The sequence below is a fragment of the Myxocyprinus asiaticus genome, chromosome 15 (genome assembly GCF_019703515.2).
Source record: "Myxocyprinus asiaticus isolate MX2 ecotype Aquarium Trade chromosome 15, UBuf_Myxa_2, whole genome shotgun sequence".
In the NCBI taxonomy this organism is placed as follows: Eukaryota; Metazoa; Chordata; class Actinopteri; order Cypriniformes; family Catostomidae; genus Myxocyprinus; species Myxocyprinus asiaticus.
This window is the reverse complement of record NC_059358.1, coordinates 3,413,700-3,427,522: the sequence shown is the minus strand read 5'-3', so window position 1 is coordinate 3,427,522 and position 13,823 is coordinate 3,413,700. Positions and strand designations below refer to the sequence as shown.

At 37.8% G+C, this 13,823-nt stretch overlaps 1 protein-coding gene across 1 annotated transcript in view; it reads left to right on the top strand.

Annotated features, from left to right (window-relative positions):
- The window catches only part of LOC127453180 (igLON family member 5-like), a 250,862-nt gene extending 246,139 nt beyond the window's left edge, over positions 1-4,723 (top strand). The window contains exon 8 of the mRNA XM_051719406.1: positions 887-4,723. Coding sequence (XP_051575366.1) covers positions 887-987 — 101 coding nt within the window. The 3' untranslated portion in view covers positions 988-4,723. The remainder of the gene's footprint in view (positions 1-886) is intronic.
- The last annotated feature ends 9,100 nt before the right edge of the window (positions 4,724-13,823 follow it).

The following is a 13,823-nucleotide window of genomic DNA, read 5'->3' as shown; positions in this document are numbered from 1 at the left end:
CTATTCTGCGCTCCATTATGTCAGTGCAGTGCTCTCTCCTCGTTTGTCCTCCTGCATTTCTCGCTCCGTTGTGTCCTGTTACCACAGGAAGTCATCAGTTCCCTCTTCTCTCCCTCCTCTCTTCAACATTTCAGTCTCCAGTGAGTGATTCCTGTTCTTCCCTCACGCATTACCATTGTGAGCGAGTCCTCCATCACCCACTCTCCGTTCTCATTCGATCTTTTCTCATTCTTTCTTCCATTGTCTCTGCAAGTTTTTCCTGTGATGAGTCACCGGCCGTCAGTTTAATAAATTTTCCCTCGTTCTGCCTCTGTCACATGGCTTTGGCCTCTTATCTTTGCATTAAATGTAGGCTAATACTACCTTTTACTTTATCTTTAAGAGAACACTTTCTTTAACCTCTGTCAGTCTTAATTCAGGGTTTTGATGAAATCACCATATAGCGCTGAGTAACTAATTAAAATTAGCGTGTATCTAACTAAAAAGTATCACGTGACAGTTCTAAAAATACTTTCTCTTTTGTTTTGTTTTGTTGTTTTTTGTCACATATGACGCTTGCATCTTTAGCCAGGGCCACATGAATGCACAGGCTGCAGTCGCGGTATTCTCCCATCATTTAATAAATAAATATTAAATAAAATAAAAATGGGATATGTTTTGTACTCAAATATGTACACAACCCCTTAAAAGTTAAAAAGAAATTGGTGCTTCTCCTCACCTCAGATGCATTAAATTGATCAAAAACATTACCTTAAACATTAGTAATGCTGAAAATTAATATTACTGTTTGAAATTACGATTTTATATTTTTATTTATTTTAAAATTCACCTGTGATGACAAAGCCACATGTTCACCTCTTCACCTCTTTTCTCTCTACTCTTACAGGGCCCGGGGCAGTGTACGGTGGAGGGGTGTCTCTGCACACCCGTTTATCAGGGGTCGGCCTCTGGTTCTGCCTCTCCGTTTCTGTTCTGATGAAAGTCTAAAACTTTCCCATCTTGGAAGGAGTCTTTAAATATGAACCCATCACTGTGAACAAAATGAAATTATGCATTAATCCAGGAGCCATCGCTACATCACCTTGGTCATACCTTCTCGTCCAATTTCCTCTCCCATTAACGCCCGGTGGCATATCACTGCTTCATACCCTCTGCTGTGTTCAACGCTGGTCACCTTTAACGTCCAAACCTGATATATGATGCAGATTATTTGAATGACAAGTGTATGAGTAACGTATGAAAAGTTTGTGAACAGCTCGTTATGTCTTGATGTGCGTGCTGGACATGCTGTTTGTGTCTTGTGGGTTGTAAATCCGTGAATGTAACAGTGTTGATAATGATGGTTATGGTGCTCTAGATCAGGTGACCCTGTAGAAGAGGTTTGTGGCAGTTCACCAGCGGGTCCATTGGCCGCTGAATTTCAGATCTGAATGCAGAGATCTGAATGAATGGTGGTGCATTCTGACATACGTAGCTACTATGAATGATGTCAAACCACATCCTTTCTTGCAAGGGTTAGAGGAATGGGCGTTCATCTTGGCCCCTTGTTTGCTTTCATTTTGGGGTCTCGACCCAAAGGCAAACATCTGACTCTTGTCCAGCCCTCATACAGTCCTCAGTCTGTCTATTGGTTCATTACAAAAATTGTTGGTCCTTCACCCTCAGTGTAAATATATATGCAGTATAGACGCCCCTCATTCCAGTGATAAAAAGTACATTTCCCATCAGCCTGTTTCAGCCTTTTTGGCTTGGATTATATTGCTGCCTTCAAGTCAAGTTGGAATGGTTGTATTTATGAGATAAGCGCTCATATGCCACCACAGTGTCATAATTTCCAGTGGGACACTTGGAAATTTAGCCCAGGACTTCGCGATTTGGGGGTGTGTCAAAAGAATCATTGCGTAAATGAATTGGTGAACGTACATGAATGCCACCATAATGTCATGATTACCAATTCGGAAACGTTGGATTTCCTTTAATCCCCAACTTTCTGTGTTGGGGGCATGTCAGTTAATGAATCTTTGCAGAAACTAATTGGTGAACGTACATGAACGCCACCATAATGTCGCAATTACCACTTCAGAAACATTGGAGGTTATTTCAGGCTCAACTTTCTGAGTTGGAAACGTGTCAATAAAAGAATCGTTGTGCAAACTAATTAGTGAATGTACATGAACGCCACCATAATGTCATGATTACCAATTCGGAAATGTTGGATTTTCTTTAATCCCCAACTTTCTGAGTTGGGGGCATGTCAATTAATGAGTCTTTGCAGAAACTAATTGGTGAATCCACATGAATGCCACCATAATGTCTTAATTGCCACTTTGGAAATGTTGGATTTTCTTTAAGCCCCAACTTTCAGAGGTGGGGCTATGTCCATAAAAGAATTGTTGATTCCCACATGAACGTCACCATAATGTCGTAATTACCACCTCGGAAACGTTGGATTCTCTTTAAGCCCCAAATTTTTGATTTGGGGGTGTGTCAATAAAATAATCACTGGAAACACTTAATAATAATTTTCCATTTGTTAACATTAGTTAACAACCTTAGTTAACACAAGCTAACAATGAACAATACTTTTACAGCATTTATTCATCTTAGTTAATGTTAATTAAAACATACTAATACATTTTTTTAAATCAAAAGTTGTATTAGTTAACATTAGTTAATGCACAATGAACTAACATGAACTAATAATGAACAATTGTAAGATTAATAAATTCTGTAAAAATATATAAATTGTTAATAGTTTGTTCATGATACCTAATGCTTTAACTAATGTTAACGAATGGAATCTTATTGTAAAGTGTTACCGAATCATTGATTCCCACATGACCGCCACCATAATGTCGCTATTACAACTTCAGAAACGTTGGATTCTCTTTAAGCCCCAACTTTCCGAGTAAGGGGCATGTCAATTAACGAATCATTGGGGAAACTAATTGGTGGACACACATGAATGGCACCACAGTATTGTAAATATCAATTCGTTTCTCTGTATTTTCTTTAAACCATGATTACCATGTTGGGAGCAAGTCAATTAAACAATCATTGCAGAGGCATTGAATTTGCATTGATCGTAAGAAGTAATTGTAATTATGAATGTTGACTGTACAGTTTAGTTTGGGACTATTTTGGGTGCTGTAAATAAAAAACAGCATTTAAACTTGCCAGAAATACTAGACATTTTGCTGGCTTTTGAGTCAACATAATGCATAAATCGCACTCCTGATGCAAATCTTTTGCTCTTCGTTTTGTTGCACTAGTGCTAAAAAAGCTTTCTGTGTTTGTCGGATAGTAGAAAAGAAGGAAATATGAAATAGCTCAAATGTGTCCATTTTATTCTGACCAAAATCCCTTGAACGCACATCATCAATGCGATTTTTGAACTCTCAAGTATGAACTTTCCAAGAGGACTTGAAGGCAGCAAAAGTTTCTGGTGTCTCCTGCCCTGAAGCAGATCATCAACTTGTTGCTTGTGGATAGCATGTACCGGTTAGAAATGTCCCTCTTGTGACCTCACTTCCTGCACCAACCCCTGTTTTAACCCCTGCACTGTGTACATTTTAATCTGCAAGGTTAACTGCTATTACTTTTTTGGTGTTAATAATGATGATAATGATGATGATGACAATGTTAATAAGTATTGAATAAATATGATAGTAATTTCATGTGAGAAAAAAAAAAAAAATGACAGAGCTGATCGCAAGCCATGTGTGTGAAAATATTTTGTACTAAAATCAATCCATTGAATGGCAAACGTGTTTTTCAAGTGATGTGCTCTGTTTTACCATGATAAACTTTTTTAAAATGGAAGTTGTTGGACCGAGTCGACTTGTCCATATAAAGGCTGGGTGAACTTAATTTTTCTGTCAGCATTTGACCACGAACCCATATGGATGCATTTGATTTATGCACACTATGTTTGATGTGACTGTGCAGATGACGAAATGTACGTCACTTATACTTTGGCCTTAAAAAGACCAAACGAGAAAATGTAAGAGCGCTTACACACTAGAGAAAGCTATGGTGGAGCGTTAGATGGATAGAAATGTGTAAGATCTGTTTAAGAACCAGTTAGTTTGAAATCAAGTGGTAATACAGTGAATTGGATTTCCAAAAGCACAACTGGACTCGCCTGTCTGAAGTTCTCATTGGTCAGTGGATGCTCACATCGGGGGGCATTGCAGCAAAAGTTTCTTAACTTTTGGTCGCGTGACGTAGCCTCACTTTCACGAAACGTGGGGTTTTTCCTCTATGTCTTTGCGACTTGCCATCCCTGTTGAAATCAATGGTTTGCTGCATTCTCTGACACAGCGTAACTCTAGTGTGTAGGCCCTAATATAATTTCAAATGTGTATGTATTCTGGTGTTTTGTTTTTTTTTTCATGCTGTTGATGACTGTAATGTATTCTGCCGTAATGATGTCACGCTCATTTCTGGTTCGGTGACATAACCAAACCTAAAGTATTCTGCAATTACATGCCAAGATCTTAGTCTTATGCTGCATTCTATTCAAAGTCGGATGTCGGATATTCCTGCTTTATGGTCGGAACTAAATTGACTGTGCTCAGAAGATAATGCCGTTAGTTCCCTTTGGCGCAAGTCCCGTCCTACGGTTCAGCGATAGGATTAACGCTCGAACCGTCATATCCTGCCAGAATGTGATGACGGCAGGGAAGTGGAGCTTACCCCTTACAGCAGGACGGGTCCTAAACTGGTGGTGTTGGGGTGGGGTGGGGTGGGGTGGTTGTAAAAGCAACGCTGCATAATGAGCAATGAGTGGCAGCTTTACTGAGCTTACAAGGCGAAGGCTGGATTGTGATTGGATGAGATGCCTGATATGAATAAAAGGATAACGTGATGTTTACTACGAGCCCTCTCCTCTTGCATAGGCTTCCATTTCCACACTAGTTTCCAACTTAAATTGCTGTTCTGTTGCACTTAGTTGGAAGTTGGAAATTCCGACTTTCCAAGTTGAATGGAACCCAGCATTAGATTCTGTGAGCAGCCTCTTTTTTTCTTTATTTCTTTTCTTTTCTTTCTTTTTTGTTGTTGTTGTTGAAAGAGAATCAGATTAGCAGGAGATAAAGATGTAATTAGCCAGCGACTGTGACTCGCTAAGCAAGCAGACATCATATTTTCTCTGTCCCCCATCTGGTGAGCGGCAGAGCTCATAAATCAAGCTCGGTCCTGGCACTGACAGATCCCTCTTCAAGGACAGCTGTGCCTTTGGCTCATGTCTTAAGCCCGATGTGGAGTCCAATCCCCGACAGGCTAATTAACCCTCACTTAAGAGCACACAGTGAAGAGGCTTTGACGTAACGCAGCAGTGCACGTCTTAACGCGCTGTGGTTTATGCAACTATTCACAATGACCCTGCATGAGCGCAGCATTTCTGACCATTCCGTTTCCAATGCTAATTCTGTACATACTATAATACGATAATGTCTCGTCTTCGCCATTGTGTCCCATTTTTCATAATTTTGTCCAGAAGTACATACAGTGTCCCCAGAAAATTATTTAAACACTTAAGGCAAACGTGAAAATGTGTGAATGTCTTTGCATTGCATACAATGTCTAACCAAGAGCCATTTATTTTAAAGAAACACAGCATACTTTTCATGCAAAACATTTCACACACAAAAAAATGAGGTTTGTTAAGCTTTTAAATGATAAAACAATAGATAAATAGAAATCAAATGAAAAAATAAGCATTCTGGTTGATTAAAAGTCATTGCAAAAATGTTGCCAAAAAGTGTAGTTGTGAGAAAAGCTTGAGCAGCATTTGAGCACAGATGACACTCGAATGCAATGACATTCATGCCTTTTTAGTTGCGACTCAAGTGTCCAAGTACTTTTTATGGCCACTGTCTGTTCAGAAGTGCATATATAGGTTCAATTTTAAGCACAAAGGCAGGTGAAGGGGTCTCTTCAACTTTTTATCTCGCTTCATATTCTTGTCATATTCGTGTAAGCATCCAGGTCAGCCAGTTAATCTCTGTGTACATGTGTACTCCAAATATAAGTAAACAAACAAACAAAACAAAAAAAAATCTAAAGGAAAGTGTATGAACTGTCATTGCAATTCTCGATGTGGGTATAAAGCATGTAAATGTTTATTTTGGGTGGAGTGTTTTGGATGTCTTTATTGTGATGGAGCGCTGTTGGTGTATGTTATGGGATGGTATCATATTCCCCTCATAATTCCCACTCAAGATTCAGATTCTGGTGAGGAGGAAGGAACGGGATTTAAGTGCACCTGTACTTGAGCAGGTTTGATTGGGCTGTTTTAAATGGTTTCTCTGTTTAGATATGGAGCTCGCAGCCAAGGGGAGATGGGATGAACTCGGAATGGTAGAATAACAAAGATACTGAAAAAAATAAATAAAATAAAAAATTATGCAAAAAGGTACACTGCAAAAATTGAGAATATATTCAGGGATATATATTGAATTAAGTTTATTTTTAGCATAAATCTAACAAAAATATATGCTTAAAATATTTGCCAATGGAAAGTAAAATTATATAAAATAAAATAAAATTTATAGAAAAATAAAATTACTTTAAGATGTATTCTCTGAAAACAAGTTGTAATATCTTATGCAATTTTGCTTCTCAAGTAAATTTACAGTATCATGTTGTTTAAGTACTTTGTTTAACTAAAATATAATATATTATAACAGGATTTTGCAAAAGAATTAAATTAAACTAAAACTATAAATGTGCAATATGAACAAAATGCTTTTATTTCAGAGAAAAGTTTCCATAATTTTAATAAATGTTAGGTCAATTAAGTGGCAGAAAGTCTTTGGATGTGAAAATGTCCTCAGATTCATCAAAACATCACAATCAGTAAATTTGGCATGTTTCTCACCTGCAGCTCACACCTGTAAATCTTAAATCAAAGTCAAAGTGCATGTGTCCCAGTTTAGATCCCATTTAAGGTGGACAAACAGTTTGAATCAACAGTAAAGTCCTGGGTCTTTATAGCTTGCATTCACCCAGTGGGCCACTAGATGGCGCTAACAAATCTCTCTGCAACATCTCTGCTTCTTTATCCCACTTTTGTTTGTACATGCTAATTGTTTGATTCCTATAAAAGAGTACATACATTTTTATACATAGCCTGAGTATCAGGGCTGCCAAGTTTTGAGTTTGGGTGGGGGGTGGGGGGACGTGTGGCATGAGAGCGTGAGAACAGTGTCAATTGCGTGAGAGTTGGCAGCCCTGCTGAGTATTATTAGTGTACAAAAGGCAATGAAAAGAACTTTTGATTGAGCTATTGTTCACCCAGTACATTTTCAAATTCTCTTCAGTTGCTTTTGGTATTGCATGTGTTTTTTCATAGCCTACATGCAACTAAAATATGTATGAGAGAATTCACTTTTGAAATGTCAGTGCCTACTGATACTGTGTATCTTGAGACAAAACATTGACAGTTTGCATGTAGAAATAGAAAATAGAATGGGGGAAAATGTTAGATAGTCGACCGTTGGTAGTCAAAACCATATAGCTTACAAAGAATATGAATTATAAGAAGGTTCAGAGCCTCATTATTGGTACTATGTATCAGCTATATCACAATATTATTTGTTGCCGAATATGGGAGATGCAGTGCAATACAAACAATTGAGTTACCTTGAAATGCCTGTGCCATAAAACTAGATGTGTTATTTAGGTAGTTACAGTAGCTATGAATTTGTTGACTTTAATTTTACTTGCTCAGCAAGATTCTATTCAACATGGTGCCTTGATCCAGCCGTAAAAGACTCCATATTGAAGAAATAAAAAGGCTAATTCTGACTTTATATCACACGATTATTACTATATCTCGCAACTGCGACTTTCTCGTAACTTTGACTTTATTTCTATCAATTGCGACTTTACATCTTGCAATTACTACGTTATATCTCACAATTGTGACTGTCGTCTTGACTTTAAACTGTATGTGACAATTGTAGCTTTATTTCTCGTAATTGTGACTATTTCTCATAACTGCAATTTTTAATCTCGCAAATGCTACATTATATCTCGCAACTGCAACTTTCTCGTAATTGTGAATTTATATGTAGCAACTGCGACTTTATTTCTCGTAAATTGCAACTTAATTTCTCGTATTGTGATGATTTCTCGTAATTGCGAATTTAGATCTAGCAAATGCTATATTATGTCTCGCAATTGCGACTTTATACGTGTCAACTGCAACTTTATTTCTCGTAACTGACTTTGTTGCTCGTAATTGTGACTTTAGATCTATCAGTTGCTATGTTATATTTTGCATTTGCAATTTTCTCGTAATTGTGACTTTATATGTAGCAACTGCGACTTTATTTCTCGTAATTGCAACTTTAAATCTAGAAATTGATACATTATATCTCGCAATTGCGACTTTCTCGTAATTGTGACTTTATATGTAGCAACTGCGAATTTATTTCTCGTAATTGCAATTTTATTTTGCGTAATTGCGACTTTAGATCTAGCAACTGATATGTTATATCTCGCAATTGCAACTTTTCTCATAATTGTGACTTTGTTTCTTGTAATTGCAACTTTAGATCTCGCAGTTGCTATGTTATGCAGAAATAAAGTAGTAATTGCTAGATATAAAATCACAATTACAAAAAAATAAAGTCGCAGTTTCAAGATGTAACGTCAGAATTAACTTTTTTTATTTTTTTCATCTGTGGTGGGATCAAGGCCTCGGCCTGAAGACTAGATTTATTATGCAACCGCTACTATAGCGTAAAATGCACTTGCATTGTGTTGTGAGTTACGCTCTGATACATTTGAGAACAATGCATGAAATCAAGCATTTGTGTTGTCATACTTTGTGCTTTGGGCCTTTTTGGGATGTTCACACAGGACACATACTTGCATTTTGTCTGCGTAATTTTCTAATTGTTAAAATTGTGTTTTTCAATGTTGTGTGCTCTGAGCATTGCGTTTTGAGGACAGCGTGCCAAGAAAAAAGTTTTTAAAAATCTCAAAACCCCTACATTTCTAAGTTCAGTTCTGTTGCTTTCCGTCTTTGTTTCTTTGAGCACAAGAACGTGTCCTGTGAGATCGAGTAGGCATTTTGGCTTGAAGTACATTTGATGATGCATGACAGCGTGATGCATGATTTTTAGTAGTAAAGTTGGTAGATAGTTAGATACATCAGTGGTTTGATGATAGATAGATAGATAGATAGATAGATAGATAGATAGATAGATAGATAGAGAAAGAAAGAAAGAATAGGGATAGTTCCATCAAAATCAGCGGGTGTGACCCACTGCGGTGAATTTCAATAATCATTTCGTTCCAAGTTGCGCAGAATGTCAACAATGCATGCTGTTTTTTCTCGTAAGGTAAAGTCTGCATTCTCAGTTATAGTGGTAAATACAGATGATTACCCAGCGACAGCTACAGCTTGTTTTTGAGAGTTTGTAAATCAGTTGTGCCCATCTTCCCATCACTGTACTGCGCAAAAATAAATAAATAAATAAAAAATAAAAATATCATGTACTTAATCTGAATGTTTTCTCTTGTTTTCAAGTAAAAATGTCTCTAAAATAAGATACATTTACTTGAAAAGCAAAATAGCATTAAATTAAGACCTTTTTTCAGAGATAGTATCTTGAATTAAGTTTATTTTTCTCACCCCATTGGCAATTTATTATTATTATTATTATTATTATTATTATTATTATTATTATTATTTGTTATTAAGCATAAATCTATCAAACTTTAGTGAGATTTATGTTTAAACAATTTCCCAATAAAAATTTACTTGATTCAAGATATATTTATGATATATTCTCTGAAACAAGTCTTTTTATTGTATACCATTTGAATATACCTTATATATTTTTACTGGAAAGCATGATTAATCAAAAAATGATTAATAACATGATGTTTTTGCAGTTTGCCTCTGTTTTGCCATTCCCTGTTATTCCCGGTCTCTTCTCCTTTCCAGCCAATCAGAATGCTTTTCCTCCATCCCCTGATCCGAGTGCCCCATCACGGTTATGTACCCCAGACCTCCACTTCAATATCTCTGTAATATAGCTGTGTGTGTGTGTGTGTGTGTGTGTGTGTGTGTGTGTGTGTGTGTGTGTGTGTGTGTATGTCGTTGTACATTCTCTGGCCTTCTTACGGCAGGCATGAATCTTCATGATTCTGTTTCAGACAAATGGATTTTATTCCCCGTAATTGTCGACTGTCTTCAAGAAATCAATGACGCAACTGAACAACAGCGGAAACTAACAGAACGTTGTCTTCCACAACGACACATTCTGTGCTGTGATGTAACGCTTCTTTGAAGTAATTTGTTTTACAGTTTTTCTGTCATTTATTTTTAGGTGTGTGTAAATTTTTTAATCCACAAAGAGGAGAAAAAAAGTAAAAAAAAACTTAATGTAAATGGAAGGAGAAAAATAAAACTGACTTTTGTTTTTAACATAACACTACTGGTTGCATGACTTTTCTTCTGACTCATTTCTATACTTTCTAGGAAGAAAAGCTTTTTAAAGACGTTTGTGCCTTTGATATACAGTATAGCTGCAGACACATCTATGGGCTGTTCACACAGGATGCATTCTTATGTTCCGCTGCACTATTTTGTTGGTCTATCTATGCCAACATGCACTAGAGGAACATCTTTGACCGTTGCAATGCATCTTGCTGTATTTTCAGTCAACTTTTAAAAATGCATCGCAAGACCTCTGCATTCTGTTTCATTCTGATGCTGAATTTGACAGACTGATCATTGTGAACTTGGCGACAGGAGGTTGAACGTTCTAATGCACAAATCGGTCTGTGCATACCGAAAAGTGAGTTGTATTTTTAGTAACGTAATGATGTAATACAGTCAACAGGAATGCACATTTTATTAACCATGTGCCCAAACCCAACCTTAAACCTGACCGCCAGTGGTGTAAAATGTTTATTTTAGAGCTAAAGTGCAACCTCCAAATCATACTCATCATTGTTTATGTGAACACGATTACTTTCTGGTTTCCATGGGACCAAAACCCGTGTCTCATCAGTAGCGCCAAAGGGTAAAGTGAACTTGTTTAAATTGGTGCAAAAATTTCTGATGGGGGATGCCGCTTGACAGCAATTCAGCAGAATGGGGTCGATTTCAGGGTACATGAACTTTCGGAAGACGCATGCTGAATTTTCTGTGTGATCATGTTGGTTTTAGAACACAATTACATGTCCTGTTAGAATTGCCATTTTTTAGCCAATTTTTTTTATTTTTATTTTTTTTTTAATTATTATTATTGCATTTTTTATTAAATTTTTTGGTAAGCTTCATTTACATAGTTGGTTGTGACTCAGAATCGGTGCGCACTAAGTTAACCAAGCCCCTACTCCCTCCTGAGCCCTGCCGACTCTCCAACAGCATCAAACTTGTTTTTGATGTTATCGTTCAGTAGCTGAAGTGGACTAGTGGCCTTGATCAGTGAGCTTCTTTCTACACTGAAGAACTGACAAGTCATCATCCTGCTCAGATCTGATCCAAACTCTTTCCTCAGAAAATGCAGAGCCACATATCGCAAATGCTAACACCAACGTCACGCTCAACATCACAGTAAGAAATAATGTCAGTAGTAAGGGCTTTGTGCTTGTTGAAAAACACAATATGGTCCAGTTTTAAAGGAATAGTCTGGCTTCAATACAAGTTAAGCTCAATCGACAGCATTTGTGGCATAATGTTGATTACCTCAGAAAATAATTAGCAAAAATAAAAGCAAAAATCTGGGTTACAGTTAGGCACTTACAATGGAAGGGAATGAGGCCAGTGTGTAAATGTAAAATACTTACTGTTTCAAAACATTGTAGTGTGATAAAATCACTTACTAACCTATTCTGTTTAAAGTTATATCCAATTATACAACTTTGTTGCCATGATGATGTAATGCCAGTAAACCATAAAATGACCTTAAAAACTATGGCAATTAACATTATGCCACAAATGCTGTTGATTGAGCTTAACTTGTTTTGTACACATTTACCCCAAGCATTAATATACTATTTGTAAGAACTGTTGTAATGTAATATTTCCACAAGTGGCTCTTCAAAGTAGAATTTTAGGTTCATTTCACTGTCCTTGTGTTTTTTACCTACTTTGGTCTTTTTCTCTTTAAATATAATTTTTTCTCTTTCTCTCCTTCAAAGTAGTGAGTTTTTTATTTTATTTTTTATTTTTTATGTACAAGCATATTTCTCAAATGTGCCTTCTACAGCTTCTGCTGTGTGCTTCCTGTGCTCTAATTTTTTCTCCCAAGAAGCTGCTGAGAATAATATTGCATGAGCATATAAATTGCCCGATTCTGTTCCCTTTAATGTTTATTAGATTACATTCAAAATATTTGTTCAAATACATTTTCTCATTTACTTAAAAATCTCTATAAAAAAAAATAATATTTCAAAGAAGCCTTTTGTTTACACTAGATGTATACAGGCCTCAAAGAGACACTTGGTAAGTACAGTTTTTTTTCTTCATTAGAAAAGGCTGTTTTATGTCACGGTCCTGTCACTCTGTCAGTTTGGGTTTTGGTCTGACAGGACCGTGGCATCATCGTCCCATGTCTGTGTTGTGTTTCACTGTCTGTCTTTGTGTGAGCGCGCAGTTTCGGTTGAATTCCCTACCGTGCGCTCTTCGGTCTGTCTTGTTTCATGTCTGGAGCATGTTGTCTGGATCCTGACTTCCTGTCTGGTTCGATTTCGGTCTGTGTCGGGATCCGGACACTCATGCTCCATGTTCTGTCTGTTATTGACGTGAGTACATCGCACTTATTTCATCTTGGTGGCATGCACTCGTGTCAATAGTTTATGTCTGTCTTTCACGAACACGGGTGCGCCTCGCGTTGCGCGATGTGCTGCACACCTGGGTCGCGAGCTGTCTTGTGTTTCATGTCCGGAGCATGGTGTCTGGATCCTGACTTCCCTGTCTGGTTCAGTTTCGGTCTGTGTCAGGATCTGGACACTCATGCTCCATGTTCTGTGTCTGTCTCTCATGACCGCAGACGCGCATTGCGCTCGCTTTGCGCTGCGCGCCCAGGTTGCGAGCTGTCTTCACGTTGTACTGAGGTTCGGTCACTTCGGTCTGAGATTTCGGGTTTGTGTGTGGCCGAACTCTCGCACAGATGTCCTGTCTTGTTTTTGTCGCCTGTTGCGTGCATCGTGTGGCGTTTGCCTCGCCTTGTTTAGTGTGAGAATGCATGGCATTACTTTTTTGGCATTGCTACGCATTCTCTCATCTTGTTTGTTGGTTGGCATGAGCGTATATTGCCTTATTATCTTGGCAATGTGCACTCATGCCATTCAGTGTTTTGTTGTCTTGTGAGAGCACGTGGTTTTGTTTCTGTATTGCATCATATCACATACATCATGCTTATTAGTTCATTTGCCTCACCTGTCCCCTGTTAACCTGTTTGATTGCAATTTCCTATTTTAGCCTCTTCGTGTGTGCTGTCCAGTGCCAGTTCGTCTTGTTTTCCAGTCAGTCTTGTGTGTTTGTTGGTTCCAGTTGATCCTGTTTGTCGATCCTCTTATTTGGTCCTGTTTCATCCCCAGCCTGGTCCGGTCAGTCCTGTGCCCTGTTTTCCCTACCCCAGCCTGGATACCCTTTTTCCCCTTCGGGGTAGTTTATGTTTATTTTATGTTTGGTTTGTCTTTGCCCTTTTGTTATATTAATAAATCCTTTGTTTTTTTATTCTGCATTTGGGTCCTGAGCCTCTCTGATCCTGACATTACGAACTGTTCGCCAGCGTACAGAGCACATCAAGAGGCTGTGCGGGGTAAGGCAGGAGGACAAGTCTGTGTGG